This window comes from Chinchilla lanigera, unplaced genomic scaffold, assembly GCF_000276665.1.
Source record: "Chinchilla lanigera isolate Chin_1 unplaced genomic scaffold, ChiLan1.0 scaffold00030, whole genome shotgun sequence".
In the NCBI taxonomy this organism is placed as follows: domain Eukaryota; kingdom Metazoa; phylum Chordata; class Mammalia; order Rodentia; family Chinchillidae; genus Chinchilla; species Chinchilla lanigera.
Genome location: NW_004955431.1, coordinates 15,164,442 through 15,188,917, shown reverse-complemented (window position 1 = coordinate 15,188,917; position 24,476 = coordinate 15,164,442). Strand labels below are relative to the sequence as shown.

The window sequence follows — 24,476 nt, the reverse complement described above, 5'->3', positions numbered from 1 at the left end:
GAAGTGGAGACACTTTCCCGTTACTTCCTTTAGTCTCCTGAGAATATTCCTGTACCTGAACTGTGTCAGCCATAAACTGTGCTCCCTCAAGGCCTTTATGTAAAGATTAGAGAGACTGTGGTGATAGGTAAGTCCCGAGATTGGCATTTGAGAGGTGGCCTGGAGAAAAAGTGCAGGTTCTTTGCCACCACACCCTACCAAATCGGGAGGAACTAGGTTCGAGGGGCTCACTCAGCAGGCAGGTATTTGTCAGAATGCCCTTCCTTCATCTGTACCTGAGAAAGTGGCTGGCTGACAATTTAAAGATGACCAGCTGCCCTTTTGGTCATTTATTCAAATATTAAAGATACATGTTTTCACCTACTAGTTAATCCTCAACATTATGAAGTAAAAATGTGATGAAAATGCTAGATATTCATGATATAAATACAGTGTGGGATTCTTTGTACTTATGTATGTATTTAGTTTTGAGACAGGGTCTTCGTATATGTTTCAGTATGGCCCTGAACTCACTGTGGAGCCTAAGATAGCTTTGAACTCGCTTGATCCTCCTGCCTCAGCCTCCCAAGTTCTGGGATTACAAGTGTAGTCCACCATGCCTGGCTTTTTAAGAGAGTGCTCTAAACCCTAGAGTCTAGGAATTGCAAGCAACAGAAACTATTTGTCTTTTAACCTGTTAAATTCAAAATTGTTAGAACAGCTGAGCATGCTTACTTCCTCCTGGGAGGGAGTAACTAAGCAGGAAAGGATGAGGGCAGAGGCCTGTCGAGAGGTGTTCTGTCGTTGATAAGTGAATGACCTGCTCTGTTCCTCACAGTAACTCAGAAAGTGTCCTTATTGAACAGATAGGGCCCCTAAAGCTTGGAAAGACTTAGGAGGTGCCCCAGGGCACTTGGAAGTGCAGAATCTGGAGGCACAGTTTAGGTCTTCTGGCCCCTGAGCCTTTCTTGCTCACTGCGGTAAATCCCCTAATCACTACCTGGGCTCGAAATAATATAAGCAAGGTTAATGATTAGAATCAGCTTAATTGCAGCTTTTCTAGAATCCACATCTGAGTAGTTTGATAGCTTTTCATTAAGTGTGTTCTGTGTGCCAGGAACTCACCTAGCCATTGGAAATAATTTCTACCGTGGCCAAAGTCAGACTACTAATTAGTGAGGGAGATAATACATGAGCACAGAGGGCCAGTGATTTTTGTCATTAATTGGATCTTTTAGCTCCTTTATCTTTGCACACAAGAGGGCAAGTGTGCCTGGAGACGTGCATAGACCAGGCTCTGAGCGCCCCAGGGGAAGAGGCCACCAGCGATTTTGTTTACGTTTTGGTTTTGTTTCTTTAAAATATTTTTTCTTTGTTCTAAAAATAAAAAGTTAATGGAGAAAAGCTAAAGTGAAGCAGCATTTCATTAAATATATTTCAGTGTTACAACTTCAAAACTCCACAATGTGAAGGCGGCCCCGCCAGTTCATTTGTCTTCAGGCTGCTGTTCTGTGCCAGTTTAAGTGCTGTGGGCTTAGAAAGTATATTTTGGAGGCAGTTAAACATCTGGCTGTTGGAGACGCATGTCTGAAGTCAGGGCTCCAGTTTGTCATCCAACCTCTGGAGCGTCCTGTGTGTTTGTTTCCTCTGTAAAATGGGCGAAAGGGTCGTACCTGCCACTTACCTGCGTTTGGAAGATGAAAGCCTTGCGCCTAGTGCCCAGAAATGCTGGGTGACATTTGTTTGCTGAGACAACTCTGCTTTTACAAAATAAAAAATAGGAGCCTTTATTTACAATTATCTTTGAACAATTTTAGCAGAATACAAGCAATACATCTATTAGTACCTTTCTATTGCTTTGTATTTAAAATGTTAGCTTTCCTGAGAATATATTTTTAACAGCCAGTGCTTTTTTTTAATTTATGATATGTCAGTATTTTTTATTTTGTAGAAAAAGCTTGTGTCTTTCTGGTGATATGTAATTGCTGTTTATATTAAATATATTTTAATTAAATAAGTACACCTGAAGTTCAGTGTACATCTTAAAATTCTTTTTAGATGATTTGCTATCAAGTACTCAGACTAAAGTGCAAATTTAGAACTTGGATAACCTATGAAAAAGCAAAATTCTTACACAGCTAATGCTGTAATTCTTTTTAAAGGATCAAGCAGATTAAATTGGATGTATTCCTGACCGTATATTTGAAGACACCGATTTTATTTTTGGTTGTCAGTGATGGCTAGCCAGGTTGAGTTGAATAAGAGATGAGCTCTTAAATTTGATAGCCTGAGAATAGCCAGTCTCAGTGAGGGGCTCTGTGGCTTCTCTGTAGGGCACCCAGCAGTGTCTGGAGACACCAGTTACTGCACTGGGGACTGATACTGGTATCCAGGGAGTAGAGACCGGGGATGTGGTAGACGTATCCAGGGCACGAAACAGTGCCTCACGACAAAGAATTACCTGGTGCTGTGCTGAGAGCCCTGCCTTTCACACTCTCTTGCTTCCTCAGAGTTGAAAAACTAAATATCTAATGTGGAGAGTGTTAGCAAAGAACTTTCTTCTCAGGGACAGGGAGAACATCGCCTCATTAATACATGATTTGGGAAAATAAGAGTGTGGATAAGCAAATGAAGGGATTATTTTAGACATTGGTTTAAATCAATGTAAGTAAATCTAAGGTAAATGACTCTAAGCTGTGTCTTCTGCTTTTGGTCTTTTAGATGTGTGAAGAATCTCGTCACCTTTACAAATGTCATCCCCGGGTGGCACCCGCTTAATGCTGCCCATTTCGGCCCGTGCAACAGTTGCAACAGTAGATCACAAATAAGAAAGATGGTGTTGGAAAAGTGAGTTAAAATGGCCTTATAATTTTGCTTTTCTTTTTTAAAATGTTGGATTGACAGTGACACCTACAACCTACCTTTCAGGTGTGAGCGTGTATTCCTGGCAAATACTTAGGAATTGCCAGGTGCCCGTCTTCACGAGGAGCTGATGACCCAGGGGTAGGAAGCTGTCCTAGTGAAATGCGCTGCCGCAGTGCCTCTGGTGATCCGGCCCATCCTCCTGGGCTTTCCTTAAAATTGCCCCCTCTTTCCCCTCACTGTGTGGATGTTAGGCTTCAGGTTTTTCCCTCTGCCAAGGGTCTGAAGTCACCAGAATTCTGAGATTTCTTTAATTTCAAGATCCAAGGTGCTTGAAAGATGAACCAAGGCTCATCTGTCAGTTTCTGCCTTGTCTCAGCCCTCGGCCTGCTGGCTCATTACCTTGTGAGCTTCCTGCGGCCCTTCGGTGGACGTGTTGTGCTGTCTCGCTGACTTTGTGGTTTGTCCTCAGTGGGAAGCCTGTTGAGAACTACCTTGTGCAGTGTTCCCAGAGTCAGTTTGGATGGACAGGTCAGTCCCGTCTTCAGCAGTGTGTCTCCTTAGTCCACATGCCCGTCACCCGTGCTCCGTAGCATTCATTTTAAGTCTAACTACATTAAAGAAATGAGGTGTGATTTGATGTGAGGAAGGACTAGTGAGAGTAACCGCTGAATCTGCCAGGCACTCCTCAGAACCCTTCCCGAAGTTTGTTCTCACTGAAGTCATGGTTCAGCTGTTGGAAGGCTCGAGAGGACAGGAGACAGGACAGCCTCCCGGCGTCTGCTTCGGTGGAGGCAGTGTTGGCTGTGACCTGGCCGAGCGGTGTCTTACCTGTGCTGCGGTGGTCTGTGCTTTCTTACGTGCATGAGGGCGCGGGCGCCTTCAGCAGCGCCTGGGCTCTGGCTCTGTTGAGCTTCCCCGTCCTCCCCGTGGAAGTGTGTGTTACTGTCGATGTACGCACATTTCTCCCCGGCCGAGTAGTTATAGAAGGTTGGGTTTTATTCTCTTACAGTTCCTTATTATTCCTGAAATTGTCTTGTGTTTTCATTTGCTTTAGTATTCACTATGAGTTTTTTAATGAATGGTTTCAGCAGCTCCCTCTTGCCCTTTTTCGGAGACCGAGTCTTGCTAAGTTGCTGAGGCTGGCCTTCTGTCTGACCCTCCTGAGGAGTGGCTGGGAGTACAGATGGGCACCACTCCATCTGGTGACAGTAATTTTCTGACACTCAGGCTGCTTGGGCTTTTAGACCCCTCCACGTCCCCATCCTGGGTTTCCTAGAAACCTCTGTCCCGCCCACTTCCATTCTTGGCCGCACTTCCCAGCCTGCCCCGGTGCCTGTCTGGGTCTGGCACTGGCTCCTCTTTGTACACACAGTCACTCCCCAGCCCTGTATGTAGCCTGGGCCTTGCGCCGTGTTCCACAGTGCTTGTTGCCCATAAATACTGAGTTCTTCGCGCTTCTGTGGTCCAGATCAGTTCCCATGAGTGTGCTTGCTCCATAGCACTTGTGTCATTACTTGGTCTGTTCTGCTGCTTACCCTGCACTTTCTCTGTATTGTAAATCTTTATCTGCTCCTTGTTTGTTCATTGTCTTTTGCCTTCATCTTTCTGGGTTAGCACTTGTTTTTGTCCTCCACTGTCATTTGATAGCGCCCGAGTGGGAGGTGAGGAGGGAAGAAAGAGTGTCTTCAACCTGGTCCCAAGTTTTCTCAGTGATTAGGGGATCCTCCTGTAAGTCTTTTCCATGATAATGAGGCGGAAGGGCAGCAGGGCGTGGCCATCCGCTATCTTCCATTGGGCTGTTGGAGTGCTTGAGGCTTCATGGTATGTATAATTTCGTGCAGTGTGTATGTTTGCTTTTTCTTAAGGCTTGTAATTAAGGATTTCTTTTTGTTACTTTTTTTGATGTTTGATTTGATTCAATTGCATAGCAACATATACTTTTTAATCATATTGATACCTTGGTTTGCTTGCACTAAAGAGTCATGCTGTGAACAGGAAACTTACCCATGAGGGAAAACAGTCTTTCAGTCAAAAATGTTTTAAGTTTCACTGGGATGTGTAAGCAAAATTCATAATTTGGGTATTTCCTGTAGTCTTCAAAAATAAATTGAATTCCTGTGAAGTTTCATTCAGATTTTGGAAGTCCTTTATAGATTTTTTACTTTGAAATTTGGATTAACTTGATTTAGTGTCTAATGAAATTTAGAAAAAATATGTACTTTTTGGGTAGAACTTAAAAGTAATAAAGTCCATCATGGTACTCTGAGCAGTCCAGTCATACAGCTTTTTTTTTTTTTTTATTTTTTTGTCTTTTTGAGACAGGGTCTCAATATGCAGCTCAGGCTGGGCTTGAGCTCACTTTGTAGCCCAGGCTGGCCTCAAACTCTCAATGATCCTCCTGCCTCAGCCTCTTGAGTGCTGAGATTGCAGGCCTGCGCCACCATGCCCGGCTTCATACAGCATTTTAGAAGCATAACAGTCCTCTTTGTCTCAGCTGACCACTATCTTTGTTATGTCCCCATTCGGGAAGGAAGCCCATTGATAAACCAGGTGATACCGTCCCAATCTACTACCCGTTGAACTGCTTAGGAATTATATTCAGAGCATGTGAAACATCAAGATCTCAGAATCTGATTTAATTGTGGTTCTGAAGCTTTTAAAGTGAGCTTTTAGTATTGCCACACTCTCCTTTAGGAGTCTGCACATAATCTTCAGTTTAACAGTGATTTTTTTTTTTTCCTTTAAAGCAACTTGTGCTTATTGCACTTACTCAGGTGCCTTATTTTGAGGCTTTCCTTTTTTTAAGCAGGTAAACTACACCCTCCCCTACGATATGTTAGGCAGAAGCACTGATATATAAAATAGGGTAAATTATATTTGGTAATTTAAGTTTTCATTATTTGACAGAAAATGCTTTATCATTTATTTATAAGGTTTTTGAAATTTCCCTCCAAAAGTTTGTAAACCTTTGTTTACAAAAAACTTTTGTTTACAAAAAATTTACAAATTTTTCTAATGATGTATTTTCTTATTACAGTTAGTATGATCAGTTCCAGTTTCTTGAATTGCTTAGTTTATTCATATTTTCATTTCTTGTCAGAATCTGGAATAGTTGAAGTGATATAATAGACCTTAAAATGTAATGAGATTTAAAAATCACATTTGCAGGTATTTTTCTGTGTAAAGCTTACCTTATTACTGTTCAGATGTACATCATATTCACACTGTTCTGTGTTCTGAAATAATGGATGGTCACACAGTTGGAATGGAAATTAAAAACGTGTACTCCAGACCATCAGCGTATGACGTGGCTGTTTGTGGTGTGGAGCCTGGTTCCCTGCTGTCCCTTTGAAGCTGGGGTTAACATGGTCTCTTCATGCTTTCTTTCTGTCCTTCCAGTGTTTTTCTTTTCCTGAATCCAATCCCATGTGAGGTGAAGGCAGATAGGTCTTAGCTCTTGCTGACTTCTGGTTCCACTTCTGTTAAGCCATTCCATCCATGTTTTTTTTTTTTTTTCCAATTCTTAAGTCGAAACCTGACTTCCTGTCTTGAGCTCTGAGCATTACCCTATCTCTGACCCTGCAGTATTGAGGGTGGAAAGAAGCCTGAGAACAGAACCTAGAGCAAATTTCTGTCCTCATCTGAGAGGCTGGAAATGAGACCGGCTGGAGTTTTGAGTAGGAAAATACTCACTTCTGGGGATACTGAGAGTCTGGAAGTCCCAAAGAGGAACAGGAGGAGGAGGAGGGGGAAGCATATTGTTTAACTCCCAAGATGGCACTGCTTCTAAGTTGCCCCAGTTCTTCAGTGTGCTATTAAGAAAGAAATGCTGCCTTTTCAGCTACGTGCGATCAGTGACAAGGTGCATCTCAGTCTCACACTCAGGGAAATGCACTCAGGAAAATGTGTTTGGCATCTGGAACTCAGTTTCGTAGTTACAAGACTGTCTTGTCGGAGCGGCTGGGGTGGTGCTCGGTAGTGGGGAGGACGTGCGGCGAGTTCCGCCCTGTGCTTGGGTGAAATGGTAATAGAACTGTGTGGAGAATGATGATTCTGCTCAGCATCATTTCACTTCCTGTCAGGCCCTAGATCACTGGTGTATTAAGTCAATTTTTTGGCAAGGAGGCAAGTGTAATTAAAAGGATGTTCACAAATTCAAGTAGTTTCTCCGATTGTTGTCATATTTTGTTGTTTTTGAATACTAGCATCAAATTTCTAACCTATCTAGACTGCAGAGGGACTTCGGAACATTACTTGCATTCAGTTAGAATTTAAATATGTGTATGCTATGTCTGAGGAAGCGTGCTGAGTGTGAGTTTTAGTCTTGGTAGTGTTTACTTCTACTGATTTGCAGAACAGTTTAGAGGACTTGAAAGTATGAAAAGCATAAAAATCTGTCAAGCGCGGTTATATAGGTTATCTTATTCCTGTTAGTACATATGTTAATTTTCCATGTGTAAACTCACATAAATGCAGGAAACTTGTGAGATTTCTTAGTCTAGGATCGTGAAAAGATTGTAACTAGCTTCAGAACATACCTTGAAGGAAACGTCTTGTATGAGGCCAAGGGAACTAAATATTAGTCATATTTTACTTTAATTTTTAGCTTTTTACTTAATTTTAGTTTATTTTTAATATTTTAGTAGAAAAGGCAAGTGTGATCGTAATATATACCTAAAATGTACCAATAAACTGAACTAGAAAAAGGCAAGCGTCAACCTTATATATCCAGTTGTCAGAATAAATCAAGTCTTACTGTGGATCATTGATTTCAGAGATCCAAACTCAAATTTTAAAGTATGTGAAGTAGTAGTACCTTTAAAAATTGATGGCATGGTGTAGGTTAGTCTTGGATTCAGTGAAAAGGTATAAAAAGGCCGTGGGAAAGAGGTCAGTGTTAGAAGCAGTTTCTAGGACTTTGTAGGTTTTTCAGTTATGAGGACTTGATTATTCTCTAAGAAAATGATGGACAAAGAGTAGTTTACAAATTATCCCTTGTCAGTCTGAACAGTCTTGTATTGTGGACGTTTATTCAAGTTTATTTCAGCTGAGTAAATTTTGATAAGCTATGTTAAATTTTGACAGCCTGTTTAAATATTTTTCTTAAATCCTGAGAGCTTTGTTAAATTTAGTTGAGTCCCATCTGTGGGTTCTGTTTTCTGGGTTAACTGTTGCAGTAATGGTGAAATGTATTTTTTAAATTATGGGTATCTTGAAATTTATAACATATCGACCCAGTGTTTTATGTTTTTCTACTTAATTATAAATTAAACTTTTCCTACATATAAATCTCAATTGAATGACCTCTCTACTTCCTTTTTTTTTGCCCCCTCTCTACTTCTTACCAGAGAAAAAAAGGCCAAGTTAATGCTCATTTGACTATCTTAGGCTTATTACCTTGTTTTATGTATTACTTAGCCCACATAGCAGTTTGGGAACTTGAAACCAAAGAATTCTGAAAGGTTTGGACTTTTTCTTTGAATCCTACAAAATAGCTACCATGAGATCGTTAAGTCAAAGCATTATTCTTGCTTACAGAACAGCTTTTTCTTTAATGGTCTGTAGTCTTAATGCATGATGGCTTCCAACTGTTGGTGATGCCATTCCAAAAAGGTTTAGTATTACATACTTCTTAGAGTGAGTTCTGCATTTCTAATTAAGGCAACATCTGGAGGCCCTGAATAAAAATAAGTCAAGTTAGCCTTGCAAGCTCTTAGCCTGCCTAGTTCACTTATTTTTTGTATGAGCAGACACTTGACGTTCAATTTGATTTCTCTTGCTCTCTTCCCAGAGTGTCTCCCATATTCATGCTGCACTTCGTAGAAGGGTTACCGCGGAATGACTTGCAGCACTACTCGTTTCATTTTGGAGGCTGTCTTTATCAAGTAACAGCCATAATTCAGTACCAAGCCAATGACCATTTCATAACGTGGATTTTACATGCAGATGGTAAGTGTTTAAAAATTCTTTTTATAATAATAGGCATGGAAACCAAACATTAGCGAATTTTTTTTTAATATAAACTTTGCCTTGACTTATTTTCTCTCTGTTCTTGCCTTTGCCTTTAATTCTTCTGCTCCTTTCCCTTATTAAAAGTTTGATGGGTTTTGTATGCTTCCTCACTCTTCCGTTGTGTATCTGTAGGTATATGCATATATGTATTTTTTAGACAAAGAATGAAATCATATACTATTATTTTGCAGTTTCCTCTTTTCCACTTAATGTCTTTACTTTTATAAAATTACATGTTTGCCTATACTACCAGCACTCAGGAGACTGAGACAGTTGGATCTCTGCACGTTCAAGGCCACCCTAAACCATACAGACAGTGCTGTGGTGTGTGTCTGGATGTCCCCGCAAAGTCTCATGCAGTGATAGGTTCCGACTTCTAGAGTTTGTGATTGATTCCTGGTCCAATGCTGGGATTACGGATGTGAGTGCGACACTCAACCTGGGGTAGGCAGCCTGAGTACAGTATAATGGGCGGGAAAGAGGCTTGTTCTTGCTGCACCTCCCTTTCAGCCCTTGCTGTTTTCCACCGCCATGAATGGTTGCCACCCTGCCTTGGAGCCAGCAGAGTATGGACTGAAACCTCCATAGACTGTGAGCTAAATAAACCGTTCCTCCTTTAATTTTGGATATTGGGTATTTTGTCTCAGTAGTGAGAGAAAACAGACAGCAAAACACTGTCTCAAAAAATCAAAAATAAATAAAATTACATGTGTAATGTATGTTCGGTATAGAAAAGTGAATGGTGAAAATTCTAAAATTTTAGATACCTTATACTTTTAAAAGGAAAATGCATCAAACTAAAGGCTTTTAATTGAGAACAGCAAAATTAAATTTTGCTTAGTTGGCTATTGTAAATATAAAAAAAAAAAAAAATTCCATGTTTTATTTGTTTTGAGAAATTTGAGACAGGGTCTCACTATGTAGTTCAGGGTGGCCTTGCACTCATAGTGACCCTCCTATCTCAGCCCTCCAAGTGCTGGAATTAGAGGGGCGTTCTACTGTGCCTGTCAAACTCTGTTCAAGAATATTAAACGTTAGGTAGCTCTTCTGTCACTGCGTAGAATCTGAAATCATAGTTTGCTGACAGATTCAGTCCAGGTAACATCTTTCCTTAAACTTCTCAATGGAAGGCTGAATAAGTACAATCCACAGGTTTTGGGGGGCTTTTTTTCCCTTCCATTTGTTCTGCATGGTTTCATTCTGGCCTTGTTTCCTCGTAGTGTTCTTTTGTCTTAGACAAGCTAATTCTCCTTAAAGCAGTGAGGGTAAACCTTTTAGAGATCAAGTGCCAGACTGCAAACCAGAACCCACTCAGTTATCACAAAGTGCCAACACTGCAGTTAAACTTGAATATTGAAGTTTTAGTTCAGAAAAAGCAACTCACACATTGACATCTTTTGTCTTAAAAACACAATAACAAAAAAAAAACAAAAAAAACAAAAAAAACACAATAACATGCATGCCATGGGTATGCCACCACTGCCTTATAGTTTCAGGTCGTTAGTGAGGGGTGTTTTGTTATAACCATTTTCTGTTGTTTGAGCACTTTTCATATCTGATATTTTCTTCCTAAGGTGGTGCGGATGAAGTAATACTGTACTATAAAAGACACTTTTCAAACTGAAACACATTATTATAATTATTACCTTGAAGTTTTACCCTGCACCAGAATTTAGGAGGAGATAAATTCTCAATAACATATGCCAAAACAAAAAACCAGCTTATTTGAACTTGTATTGCACTCTAGGAAATGTAAAATCCACTTCAAGTACGACATAATTTCCAACCCTGACGGCTTGTAAGAATCATGTGCTTGACTTACAATTTTATAAAATTGTCCAGACTCTAACACAGATCAGTCTTAGCAACTGGGCCCAAATACCGGTATCAGTTGTTCTTTGTTTTTGGGGGGTGTTTTTCTTTTTGAGACAGGGTCTTGCTATGTAGTCCAGGCTGGCCTCGAATCTACAACGACCTGTGAGTGCTGGGATTGCAGGCGTGTGCTGCTGCGCCCACCAGTATTGTTTTCAAAATTCTCCAGGTGATTTTCCTGTGTTTGTGGTACAAGATAATTGACACAGGCAAGCTACAAAGTCTAAAGTTTTAATGGATATAACAAAAAAATAAAATAGTAGATTCAAGGCTGGAGATATAGCTCAGCAGCACAGTGCCTGGCCTGGCAAGTGCAAGGTTGTGAGTTCAATTTCTGGTACCAAAAGAAAAATAGATGCAGAAAGTGTGTATCCACATCAGACAAAACCTTTAAAGGGCTTGGTCTATATGTAGAGACAGGTTGTGCCTCTGAACTATCAGACTTAGCTGTCAGAATCCGCATTTCTGTTGTGTGACTGATGCACTCACAGAGTGCAGATGTTTGTATCAGATATTATACTTCAGTCAACATTTTACTCTTGGTTTTAATTTTTCTCTGTAGGAGAAGAGATTTTTAGTATGTTGGATCCTAGACTTGTTTATTCTCACCCATTAACTTAGAAATTGACTGGTCTATTAGCAGCTCAATTGGCCTGAAGTAGCAGCTGAGGGAAGATCTCCTTCTCCTTTCTTAACTTCCCTGTTGGAGATTAGTCCCTATAGCATGCCTTTGAAACCGTGAAGGATAAGATAATGGGTTTCTCAGGACTGAACAGTGAACAGGATAGATGCACCGCATCAGTATAAGCCATGAGTTGTCTCTGCTTTTAGAAATCTGTTTTTAAAAGGGTAGATGCTTATGTACAAGAAAAAGGGAAAGGAACCTGTAGTACATTTTGTAAGCTTTAAGTGTCTGTAAACACTTTTGGCAATATTAAAGAATGCTGTATTGATTGTTTCTTCTCTACTGCAGAAACAGTGTTTCCTAAAATACTGTACTGAGTGGTTTGGGTGCTCAGGACTGTGATTCAAGGAATAGAAAATGTTTTATGGTGCATATGATGATGTTTGACACCGTGCTTTGTTAGTTTACCACATTTAATTTCGTAGAAATAGCTGCCTATGTGCTGTGCCGCAATTCTCAGGGCATCTTTTTGTATCTGTCTTTGTTTCATAAATACATAGGTACTGACATACGCAGGGGGAATCAGTAAGAAAAGTACAGATGCCTGTTGATTATTGGAAAGCTGTTACTCATCCAGACCTGTAGTTAGCGGTTCTCAAATTGTCACATGGTAGTAAGCAAAGTATGAACGCATCTCCCTCTGACCCCATCAGCTGTCATCAGCTAGCCGTCTTCCTTCGTGCATTTTTTATTGTGGTAATGTACACGTCACATAAAATTCACCATTAACATTAACTTAACATAAAGTTTTAATTTATTGGCATTAAGTACAAAGTTTTGTACAGCCATCAGTTTCTAGAACTTTTTCATTATCCCCAACGTAAACTCCTCATTAAGCATCTACTCTCAGTCCTTTCCCTGCCTCTGGCTCTGGGAACACTCTTCCACTTTGTGTCTCTGAATTTGATGGCCCTTAGGTACCTCTTTTAAGTAGAATCATACAGAATTTGTCATCTTGTGTCCTGTTTCATTTGGGATATTTTCTAACTCCATCTATGTTCTGGCACATTAAAAATTCCCTTCTCTTTAAAGCTGAGTGAAAATCAGGTATGTATTACCTGTTCATCTCATGAACATTGGGTTGTTTGTACATTTTAGCTATTGTGAAGAGTACTACTGTTGGTTAACAGGTATCTGGTACTATTTTCAGTGGTTTGGCTGTATACCTACAAGTAGAATTGCTGTCTTTAATTTTTGGAGGGCTGGCTAGACTGTTTCCACAGCTTCTGTACCATTTTATATTCTCAGCAGCAGGACATAATTATTTCATTTTCTCCACATCTGCCAACATTATTGTTATTTCTTTTCGAATAGGTGTCTTTTGCCCCCTAAGGAATACTTTAAGCAAGGAACTTCCTTACTGCTCATTCATGCTTCAGTCTGCCACAGAATAGCTTCCTACCACACTGCTGAAATTTGTGCAGGCAAAAGTAACTGCCAGTGACCAGAGTGCTGTAAATAATGGACTCTTCACAGATTTTTTTCTCGGTACTATGCTTTGAAACTGTAGACAGTATCCCTAGTCCTTGAACTCTGCCCTTGTCATTTCTCATCTCGTTCCTGCTTGATGGGAAGATAGAAACTCAGAAAAAGAAACGAGTTTAACTGTACTTGAGATAACAAACTTCATTTTATCTCGAGAATTCATACAGATGAAGCAACTTACTCTAATTTCTGATATTGTTGGATAAATTTGATGATAGTGTGTTCTTAAGACCCAAAAGTTAAATATAATTTGTTGTGATTTTTGTGGGTATTTTAGAAAACAGTGTAAACTGTTCAGAAAACTACTCCAGTTGTTGAGATTTCTTCAAATGTTAGTCTAACTTTTGTCACCCTGATAAGTCTTCAACAAAGAAGAATGGTGACAAGAATAAGGCCTTGTGTTAGGGGTTCTTCTCTGATGGATGTTCAGTAATGCAGCAGTTAAAGAGGCCAGAAGCGGAGCTAGGACGGTGGTTGGTGAATGTCTAACATCTGACTTTCTGTTCTCTCCCCAGGTAGTTGGCTGGAATGTGACGACCTAAAGGGTTTGTGTGCGCAAAGGCATGAGAAATTTGCAGTTCCCGCTTCAGAGATACATATTGTTATTTGGGAAAGAAAAACATCCCAAGCAACAGATGAAGAAGCTGCCTGCCCTCCACTTAAGAAGACTAATGATCAGCATGCTTCCGGGGAAGAGAGACCAGCAACTCCAGCATCGCGTCCTCCGGCCCGGGCTGCCTCAGCAGAGACGTCTTCACTCACTCTCCCCACGTCTGCGGCCCCTGCTCCTCATAGCCTCCCACAGGACAGAGCTGTGGCTCAGGAAGATCACAGACATTCAGATCCAAGAGTTTTGGCTGACAGTAATGTTTTACCTCTGACACTTGAAGGCTCTGTCTGGAAGACTGCCTCAGTTTTTCAGGTTACCACTGAAGCATTCCTACCCCAAAACACACCTGTGGCAGAAAATACAGGGCTTATCAAAACAAACACTTTGCAATTGCAGGAATCACCAGTGGGTTCTTCAGTGTCAGCTCCATGTAAAGAAAAACTTACCCAAGCCCAGCTTGTGGGCTTAAGTTTCCCATTGCAAGTTGTAAACACAAACACACAGTTGGAACTGCTGAATACAGAACATGCTGCAATTACTCAGCCTGTGAATAACGCGCAGGCTGCTGGTCTTGTCCAGGGAGTAAAGTCAGGAGAAGTTGCAAAGGACCCTGAGTTAAAACAGACCCTTTCATGGAAAACTGAGAAATTAAAACCAGAAACACCTTCTGTATCTCAGGTATCGAATTTGAAGAAAAAAGCCACAGCAGATCCACAGTCTGTGACCGCCACATCATCACAGAATCAGCCCCCAAAAGAAAATCAGAAGAAACCATTTGTGGGCAGTTGGGTTAAAGGCCTGCTAAGCAGGGGTGCTTCTTTTATGCCCTCCTGTGTTTCGGCTAATAATAGAAACACTATAACTGATTTGCAGCCTTCAGTTAAAGGGGCGCGTAATTTTGGTGGCTTTAAAACTAAAGGTACAAAGCAAAAGGCCAGCCACATATCAAAGAAAGCCCGCAGATGTGCAGATCAGCTTCCTGCAGTCCGCAACCCCCAACCAGATCTTCCACCTTCAGGGAATACAGCTGCTTCTCCACGCACAAGTGAGAATACCGCTTCAGAACCTCCGCTGGAGCTGGACAGGGCCTCACGTGGAGCTCACCTCAGTCACCCTTCTCCCGGAAGGGAAAATGGGGTTTCTTCAGCAAACCATGGGGACTTGGCTGAAGGTCAGATTCATAAGCTTCGTCTGAAACTTCTTAGAAAACTAAAGGCAAAAAAGAAGAAGTTAGCTGCCCTCATGGCTGCCTCTCAATGTGGAGGAATTCCTAGTGAAAATTTAGAAAATGGGCCCCAGTGTGAGTCTCCAAATGATTGTGAATCAATAGAAGACTTGTTAAGTGAACTGCAGTATCATATTGATGTTGCAGACAGTAAATCTGGAGGTACCAGTGTTTCCTCATGCAATCAAATGCATGAAGAAATTTTAGCAGAATTATTGTCTCCAGGTATTTCAACGGAGCTCTCAGAAACTGGGGAGGCCGATGTGAAGTATTTGGAAATGGGAGACAACCATGATCCAGCCCCAGAACCCACTGAATTAACTAATGATCCCCAGAACATACATCTGAAACAGGAGCACAATTATTGCAGCCCGACCAAGAGGAGCCAGTGTGACGCTCAGGCAGTCCTACAGATAAACAATGCCTGCATCAGGACATTAAACTTGGAGAGCCCCGTGAAGACTGATATGTTTGATGAGTTTTTTCCTACTGCGTTAACTTTGGCAAATGACACCTTCGACTTAACTCATTTTGATGAGTATCTGTTTGAGAATTATTGAATATTTGTAAACTCTTTAATATTTATTATTGCTGTTAGAAAAACTTAACTGCGTTTTCAGGTATACACTGTCCTTGTAATAATCATGAATGAAATTTAAGCTGCTGAAAGTTTTACCTTTGGTCCTGCCCCTGAAGCATGTAACCTGTTATACAAATTAAAATCATTAGGAATTGTTTCTCCTTCTTGATTTCATTTTGTGGTAAAGTACTTGTAGGGGAAAGAGGATATCAAATGCAGAGATAAAAAACACGTCCAGTTTCTAACCATTTGTACATTAGAGTGCATTACATTTCTGGATTTTTAAACTGTGATCATGTTGCTCAAGAGAAATTACATTTTGTACCGACAAGTTTTGGTATAAAGTGTATGAATGAATGGTGGTTTTGCTTATGGTTCTGTGGTCTCATGTAAGAGCCTGAGGGTTTTTCTTTCCCCCTGTGGTGCTGTGGGATGTAAACTTCCTCAGTGCCACTTGTCTCCTTTTCTCCTTTGTTAGAAAGGATGGCAAGAAACTTACTAGAACTCTGTGTAATAATACGTGATCAATAAATGATCTATAAAAAGAAAAAGCAATCTCTTTAGGAAGTGTGCGGCGTATTTTTGTGTTGCCATAAATACCATCCTTGTGCTCAAGACATCTCTCTCACCCAAGTGAGACACCAGCTAACAGTTCCGTGGGAGAGATTAACCAGTGCTCACCAAGCTTGCTACAATGTTGGGTCGCATTATACGTGAAATGTTAGTTCCTTTAAAACTCCTCATTCCTGTGGGTGAGATACTTCTGTCACATTTTACAGCTAAACAGTACATAGCTGGAGGCCGTAGAACTGAGCTGGCGTAAAAGTGGCTCCCCCAGCAGGTAGAACTGTTGAGCTTGTCGCTCCTCGTTCTGCGTTTAAAGCTTCAGTTAAAGGTTGGATCCCCAAGCAGCATCATCACTGTAGTGATTTGAGTTAAACTCTGGTTTAAGAGTCAACGGTAAAATACCTTTCATTTGCCAAGTTTATTCCCAAATCTTGTTTCGATTATAAAAGTAATGTATATTCTGTGGGGAAACGTGAGTTTTGAATCATCTTAATGACTTAGTGACAACCACTGCAAACGTTTGTCTCTTGATGCAGACCTTTTCCTATTATACCTATGTGTACGATCTGGTTTTCCTTAATAGTATTTTTCCTTATAGTTCCAGGTGCCTCTTGATAATGCCATACATGTACAGATAACCCATTGCACTGATCTTTAGATCCTGAGATGACATTGTTAGGCTGCAACAGTTATCTTTTGTCTCCAAGTTTTATTTTTTAGAATTGGAATCACTGGATCAGTGAATATGTACACATTTAGTCTTGTTTGTCTGAGATGGGGTCCTCTTGGAAAATCGCCCAGGCAGACCTTGAACTCATGCTTTTTTTCACCTCAGTTTCCCAAGTAGGTGGAGTTACAGGCTGCTGCACCGCACCCCGCCTGTAGTTTCAAGTGGTGGTGATGGTTTCGTTGGCTTCCCTGCGCTCTCACCAGCACTAGGTGATGACAGTGGAGGGACAAAGGGGAAACTGGCCTTGTCTGTTTACGTTTCCATGGTTGCTGTTGAGGTGGAGCATTTTTTGTAACTGTCGGTTCCTTGCATTTCTTTAAAAAATTCCTTGTGCATCCCACTGAACAAGCGCTTGTAGATTACTTACTCGTAAGGGTTCAGCACTGTTGTAAACCTGAGAGGAGAACGTGAAATAAATTTTTGCTCTTGAAAGAGTTTGTCTTAAGGAGATAATAGGTGGTAGAAGGTGTACGTACAATTCTTGGTATTTTGGGTAGCCATGAGCAAAGTCACCATGAAATACTGTTGCTGAGGGAAATAACAGGATTAGGTTCCTGTGAGCCCCTATAATCACATTCTTGTAAACCAATCAGTAACCATGGTCTTTTTTTGTGTGCGTTTCTGCTCACAGATAACAGATAATCTTAGTATTAATTTAGTAGCGTTGAACTCAAGACCAGCAGCATTATAACTCAGGCCTGAATGAAGCTTATTTAACAGGAACTTACTGTTTAAGGTGTATTGTGCCTACCTTGTGCTTGGAAATACTAGACAGTATTTGGCTGTATGCTCAGGCCCATTTTAAACAGTGAAATCACCAAGACGCATAAAAATGAAAAGATGGCATTAAATAGACCACAGAAACACCTGTAGGATTATAATACGGAAGTTAAAATAAGGTGGTCGGAGCTCAGCTGGGAGTGTGCGTTCAGCATCTCACGTTTTCTTTTGAGTATGTCCACAAACGGCCGCAGAAAGCGAAAGTGTTGGCTTTAGGGTTACAAGTAAGTTTTAGCAAGTAAGTGAACTTATCAGTATGGAAATTGCAGGCAATGAGGACTGATGGTTAGACGGCAATAAATACTGTGGGAGAGACGGTGAGGAGGAGACCGATTTTGGACTGGACGAGAGTCTCGGAGTTGGGTGACATTTGGAAAAGCTAGGGAAGCAGATGTGACAGGGAGGGCGCAAGTCATGAGCAACAAGTGTGTTTGGCACTTTGTGTAACAAAGTGCCTTTGGGAGATCTGCACGTAACGAATCTCTTCAGTTCTGGGGGCTGGGAAGGCCAAGATGAAGGCGCCAGCGGTGTTCTCAGAAGGGCCCAAAGCCGTGGAGAGCGGATGTCTGCTAACCACTTTAATCTCTAACTCTTCCCTCACGTTCACACTGCTCAGCACCCCTGGCCTCAGCTGGCCTCAGCTGCTGTGGTCTCCACACTTGCCCCCCATTCATGCTGAAATGCAATCCCCAGTATAATACCAAAGGTGAGAACTAGTGTGAGTGGGTGTGTGAAGGTAGGGATGGTGAGGAAGTGGGGCTGTTGGCCCACTTTTAAAACATTTCCTGGTGCCTAGTAGGGAAGTATTAGGTCAAAGTTTTTCCCTGTCTTTTAGGATGGGAGATGGAATGTGCTCTATTTGTGTGTGAATGTTACTGGGAGAGAAACGTGGATGAGAATCAGCAGTTGCAGAAGATTTCTCTGGGGATGGGATCCCGTGTAGAAGAGGAGGGAGGGTGTGACCTTAAGGGCCAGAATACATCATTTTAATAGGAGGCAAGACAGTACATAGTTACAGAGACTGGCAGAAAAAGAATGAAAGCTGCCTTCCGAGTATTTCCTCAGGGAAACATCCACTGTGAAGGAAGGAGCTGAAGTCCGCTGAACTAGTTTCAGAGCGAGGAGAGCTTATCCAATAGGGCCATTTGCGGAGCCCACTGGGTTTTTAGGGTCTTAAGTTTAACCGAGACCAGCTAAGACAACGGGGCTTGTTTGGTTTGGTTTGGTTTGGTTTTTGTTTTCTCCTGTCTAGTAGCTGTGCAGGTGCAGGTCGGAGAGTAGTATTCGGGAAGCTGGATTTATCCATAGTAGACAGAGGAAAAAAAGAATTAAGATTTTATCCAAGGGCAATGCTGTAACTTGGATCTAGAACGTCCCCCAAAGGCCTGTGTACTAAATTCTGGGTCTCTGGCTTTGCCCTGCTTGGAAGTAGTGGAGCCCACTGCTGCCTAGGGGGCGTCCTCAGGCCATCAGGAGCCCCCAAGGAGGACAGTGCAACCCCGCTTTCCTCTTCTTTTTGCTGCCTGCCCATGAAGAGTCTTCCATCATCATGTGCTGCCTTACCACAGGCCCAGGGATCATGGGAGGAAACTTAAAACTGAGCCAGGTCAGGCTTTTCTTTTTGTAAGTTGATTATCCCGGGCATTTGCTAGCAATAACGGACACAGGTAATGATTATCTCGATGGGTAAGGAGAGCGCACTGAAAGGGTGGGTTGGAGGAGCATTCCAAGCCAGCCAGCAGCTGGTGGAGCAAGGAAGCTGGTTAGAAACTGGTGCGGTTGAAATGAAGCTTTTGGAGGTCGCAGAACTTGGTGATAAAAATGTCTCAAGTATAACAAGGAGAGCGCATGAAAAGCTTAGGAAGGAAGAGGCCCAGGTGGTGTATGGCTTGTCTGAGGGAAGGCAAAGTAATCTAAATGGTTGTAGCAGTCCTGGTACAAAGAAATACACAGTGATTCAGTAGCCACCATACTGAAGGAAAGTCAGAATATAGCTGGCTATCCATGGGTTCCCTGTCTGCAGATTTAAATTCAGTGTTAGAAAAATTTTGTATCTGGACTAAATTATCTACAGACCTTTCCCCTTATCATTATTTGCTAAATAACAGTATGGCTGGGCAGGGTGGCGCACGCTTGTAGTCCCAGGACTCAGGAGACTGAGGCAGGAGGATCATTGTGAACTTGAGACCAACCTGGGCTACAAAGTGAGCGCAGGGGCAGCCTGAACTGCATAGTGAGATCCTGTCTCAAAATTAAAAAAATAAATAAATAAATAACAGAATGACAGCTATTTACATAGCATTTACATGGTATTAAATACTGTGGGTTTTCTAGAGATGATTTAAAATATATGGGAGGATGTGCATGGATTCTCTGCAAATGCTACACTATTTTATAGCAGGGACTTGATCTGAGGAGGATCCCAGAACCAATCCCCCAAGGATGTGGAGGTGACAACAAAAGGAACAGCAGCAGTGATTCAGTCTCAGGGATTGCTTCAAAGGCTGCTCAGGGTTTTAAGGGCGATGGAGAGCAGCAGTTGAAACAGCAATGAGGAAGAACCTGGCCCACCTCTGGGTCCAGCTGTGTAACGGGAGACGAAAGAGCCATGATGGACGGGGCCGTAGGCGCTGTTTCTTGTGGGAAGAGTCATTTCGCTTGGTGCAAGGGCTGAGTGGCAGGGGGGACTGTGGGTAGAGTTGCCATGGGAGGTCCTCGGACGAGAGGCCCAGGATAAGAGATCAAGCAGTTGGGTGAGATTAGATGTGGACCTTTAACATCCCAGGAGGCTGGAGTTCCTGAGGTGACAGGACTCCATCAGAGTGCAGGTCATGATGGGACGAGGACAGGGAGTGCTCTTGGTCGCCTTCATCTTCACTGGCCTCTTGCAGGGTGGACGTCTCTGGAAGGGAAGAGGCTTGAAGCGCCCGTCTGCACAAGAAGCAGGAGCTTCAGGCTTCTCCCAGCCCCTCGCTGAATGGGGGTCTTACTCACCAGGAATAAGGATCCCCTCTGTCTGAGGCAGCCTGGTACGCAGGCCCCTCTGCTTTAACCTTGTAAGAAAGTAACTTTAAAACAATCCACTTTTGTTTCTTGCTTCTGCTTTTTTCTGCTCTCATCTGAACAGGCTTCTAGTTCGTGGATGGAATGCTGCTCCATTAATGAATTGCTAAAAATTAAATCATAAAACTCAATTTGTTTCCGGACATTGTGGTGCATGCCTATAATCCCAACACTAGGGAGGCTGAGGCAGGAAGATCATTGTGAGTTCAAGACCAACCTGGGCTACAAAGTGAGCTCAAGTCTAGCCTGAACTGCATAGTAAGACCCTGTCTCAAAAAGACAAAAAAAAAATATATATATATATATATATATATATATGTATTAAAATAAAAAAAAATTAAAAACTCAGTTTGTTGAAACTTTGGTTGTTTTAGATAGCTTTTCACTACTAAGGCCTCCACTCCCATATCCCTGCCAGGGTTCCCCCAGCAAAAACAGAAGACGACAGGGCAGGGCTCAAAATTACATCAGGAGGCGCATTCATGAAATGACCTTTATTCTGCAAACAGCAAAAGTTCAAAAGTGACCATAAATGTTTGGTATTGGAGATGTTTAAAATAATCATTAGATTAAAAATAACCACAGAAACAAGAAAGCATAAGAAACAACTCTGTGAAATATTCCAGGCCACAAATAAAAGTGCATTTTTCTGCTTAGTCACTAGGAGTACTCGGTAGCTTGGTAAAGTACCCTTCTGGCCAGTTCCCCCTCAATTATACCCCTCCCACTGGGCTAGGAGGCAGAGATTACCTAAATACATGCAAGCGTTCCTACAGCTCACACGGTATCTAACGCTGTCCTGGGCTCCCAGGCAAGGCAGACCAGGCCTAATTAGCAAGATGGCAAAAAGTTCGCAGTTGTAAACTGATGTCTCACTGGCTATGGAGTTGTGGATTAAAGAATCTTGTACTTGGTAATTAATAGAGAAATCCTAAATTTAAAACTCTAGTTCCATATTGGGTCTTGACCAATCCATATCTTTAACTATAGAACAGAGGTAGCAAACCTATAGCACATGTGTTGTTTGTGAAAAGATGGTGATGTATGAGTTGTTCTTTCTAAACTAAAATCTCAATATGCAGGTTGAATTGCAGTGTTGGCACTTTGCAATGTATAAGTGGGTTTGGGGTTGCAGTTTGGGCATTCATCTCTAAAAGGTTCTATAACTGCTGTATTTATTACAGTGATTTTGAATAATCAGACATACACAGTGTAAGTGAATACATTGCTCAGTTAACTGTAAGACATTATTATGCTCACACATGTAATAATCTGCATGTATTACAAAGACAATTTATAATCTCCATATTGTGAAATGTGTATTTGATATACTTATTCGGGAGCAACTAGTTTGAGTCATATTTGACATTTGATTTATGCTGCTTTTCCAAAAAAAAACAAAACAGTAAACCAGATGTGGTGGTTCACACCTGTAATCCCAGCACCCTGGGAAGCTGAGCCAGAGGACTGCAAATTTCAGTCCAGCGTAAGCAATTTAGTGAGACGCTGTTCAAAACAAAACAAAACAAAATAAAACAAACAAAAGTAACTCAATTTCCATGAAGGAAAACTAATGTGTGGTAAATATGGTAAAGTGGTAAATATGGCACTTCACTGGATCTCATTAAAATAAAAATTAATGTATGGTACAACTGCAAACTTTTTGCCAATAAAAACTAAAGTATGGTAAATACGGTAAATCTGGTAAATATGGCACTTGACTGGATCTCATTAAAATAATGCACAAAAGCAATGCAAACCAGTATCTGTTAATGGTGCAAATCTCCCTAGAAGTTACTCTGAAAGGGTCACTATCAGGAAAGCCCCTCATCTCCATTGTTCCAGATTGTAACAATAAAGCACTGTATTACAATCTCAAAGCAGCTGTTTTTGTCTCATCTTTCACTACTAATTTTACATGCCTATTTAATCGCTCATCAAAAAAAAATCTGGTTTCTTTGGACTATTTCTGATTCTTTGTGTTACCTTAAAATCTTCAGATTAATAATGTTTCCATGAACACTTTGGATTTATCAACAATGAGAATACAAATTCAGTAAATAAAAGCCATGGCTCCTTAATTTGGTGACCAAGGACTCTGCGATAGGCTCTGTATTGCCCTTGGATATCAATCGTAAACAAAATTTTGTCCATGAATATGCATATTTTTTTCTTAATTTTTTTTTTTTTGGTTTTTTTTCTCCGGTACCGGGAACCGAACTCACGACCTTGCGCTTGCCAGGCAGGCGCTTTAGCCGCTGAGCTAAATCCCCAGCCCAAATATGCATGTTTTGAGGAGAGGGTCTTTGGCTTCCCATTTAAGTTTTGTTTCCTGTTGTGTTGTGTTGTGTTTTTTTTTTTTTTTTGAATGAGGCTCAAACCCAGTCCATTTAGCTTTCCACAGGGCTCCATGAACCCCTGTAGTAGTCTCTGGGGAAGTCTGACTGAAATAAATGAACACTGTCCGGGACGTTTCCCTCCTGTTTCCATTCCCAAGCCTTGCCCAGCCGTCCCTTGAGTTGCATCCGTACCTTTCTCTCTAGACCCACCTTAACCCCAAGCCTCCTGGCCCCTCCCTTGAAGTATAATTCTTTTCACTGTTCTCGGAGTTCTCATTTCCCCTGTACTGCCGCCAGACCAGCTGCCTAACGTGGCTTTCATTCATCCGGAGGCAGAAACCTCGAAGTTACTCCCTTACCTTACCAGGTGGCATCTCACCGCATCCCTGGGTCTCCAGGGCCCTTCCACAGCTAAGGAGATCTCCACAGCTTCCTCTTCGAGTAGGAGCATCCTCCATACCGCTTGTGCCCACCCACCTGCCCTCCCACCAGTCTCCCCAGCCTTAAACGGCCCTCCCTGCCTTGCTTCCTTTCAGATCCTTCGGGGTTGTTTCGAATTTTCCATGAAAACGGAACTCTGGTCTACACTGGCCATTATAACCACCCAGGCACGTTTCCCCGTGGGCTCCTGCTGATGCTCCTTCCCTGATTGTTATCTGACTGTCCGCCTCTGGGCACAGCACCTGGGGAGGCAGGGGCTGCTCCTGCGCCGGGCTCAAGTCCTGCGCCAGGCCTGTCCAGAAGCGCAAAGAAGTCCGGGTGCGGTGCATAGTCTTCATGAATTCCCACCGAGTCTACATGATGAAAGCTCTTGGGTTGCAGGGTAGCTGGGGTTCTCAGAGGACGGGCAGCAGGGTAGGCTACGCTGAGAAGGCGGCTCCTCAGTTGGCGTTGCCTTGGAAGGGAAGTGGAGGTGGGGAAGGCAGAGTGAGAGGCCCCTGGGGTGTAAGCCCAGGACCATTCAGGGAACCCAGGAAGTGCGCAGAACCAAGGGAAGTGCTGAAGCCGAAGCGCTGCAAGACAGGTGTGGATCTTGTTGACCCTGTGTGCTGAGCTTGAGGAGCTGCACCCTGAAGGAAGTCTCCTGGAGCCTAAGATTATCATCCCAAGGAGAAGATGGTCTCTGCTGGAAGGAGTTTATAACCTTGGTAAAGACGTTCTCTGAAGGTACACATTCTAAGTCCTCCTTTTTTTTTTTTTACCTTTATTTTTCTTTAACTCCTGGAAGCTTTTCATCTGTGGGTTTTTTTTTGTCTTTTTGGGGCAGGGTCTCACTGTGCAGTTTAGGCTGGCCTTTGTAGCCCAGGCTAGTCTCGAACTTGCAACGATCCTCCTGCCTCAGCCTCCTGAGTGCTGATATTACAGGTAGTCCTGACAGTTTTAGTGATAGCAAATACATTGTTCCTCTTAAAAAATTAAATTAGATCGGAAATGTATAAATGGTTTTATGACTTAATCCCCCCCCCCATCCCTTGTTTCCACTGTAAAATACCCTTAAAAGTAGGCGGGAAGCAGGCCATTTTGATGAACTTCAGCAAAACCCCAACCTGAGAACGTTCTGGGGGCTCCTACCTGTTAACCTGCCTGCAAGTCCATCCTAAGCAATGCCCTGTCTCCTTGAGGGCTCCTAACGATACAACAGAGAACACTGTGACGCCAGCAGTTACTTGATAAATAGGACCGG

General features: G+C 42.1%; 1 protein-coding gene and 1 long non-coding RNA gene across 5 annotated transcripts in view; one reads left to right on the top strand and one right to left on the bottom strand.

Moving 5' to 3' along the window:
• Uspl1 (ubiquitin specific peptidase like 1) overlaps window positions 1-15,470 on the top strand; it is a 38,996-nt gene extending 23,526 nt beyond the window's left edge. For all 3 annotated transcript variants that reach the window (XM_005387742.2, XM_013515877.1, XM_013515876.1), the window contains 3 exons: window positions 2,701-2,826; window positions 8,636-8,793; window positions 13,414-15,470. In XM_005387742.2, coding sequence (XP_005387799.1) covers window positions 2,701-2,826; window positions 8,636-8,793; window positions 13,414-15,293 — 2,164 coding nt within the window. In that variant the 3' untranslated portion in view covers window positions 15,294-15,470. The remainder of the gene's footprint in view (window positions 1-2,700; window positions 2,827-8,635; window positions 8,794-13,413) is intronic.
• On the bottom strand, window positions 14,643-24,414 carry LOC106148881. 2 transcript variants are annotated; one of them, XR_001234624.1, is made up of 4 exons: window positions 24,365-24,414; window positions 23,476-23,687; window positions 19,962-20,559; window positions 14,643-14,717 (listed from the first exon to the last, which is right to left on the bottom strand). It is a non-coding gene; the product is annotated as an uncharacterized LOC106148881 (long non-coding RNA). The 2 variants fall into 2 exon arrangements; XR_001234625.1 differs by lacking the exon at window positions 23,476-23,687 and having other exon boundaries at window positions 24,365-24,389.
• Window positions 24,415-24,476: the final 62 nt, after the last annotated feature.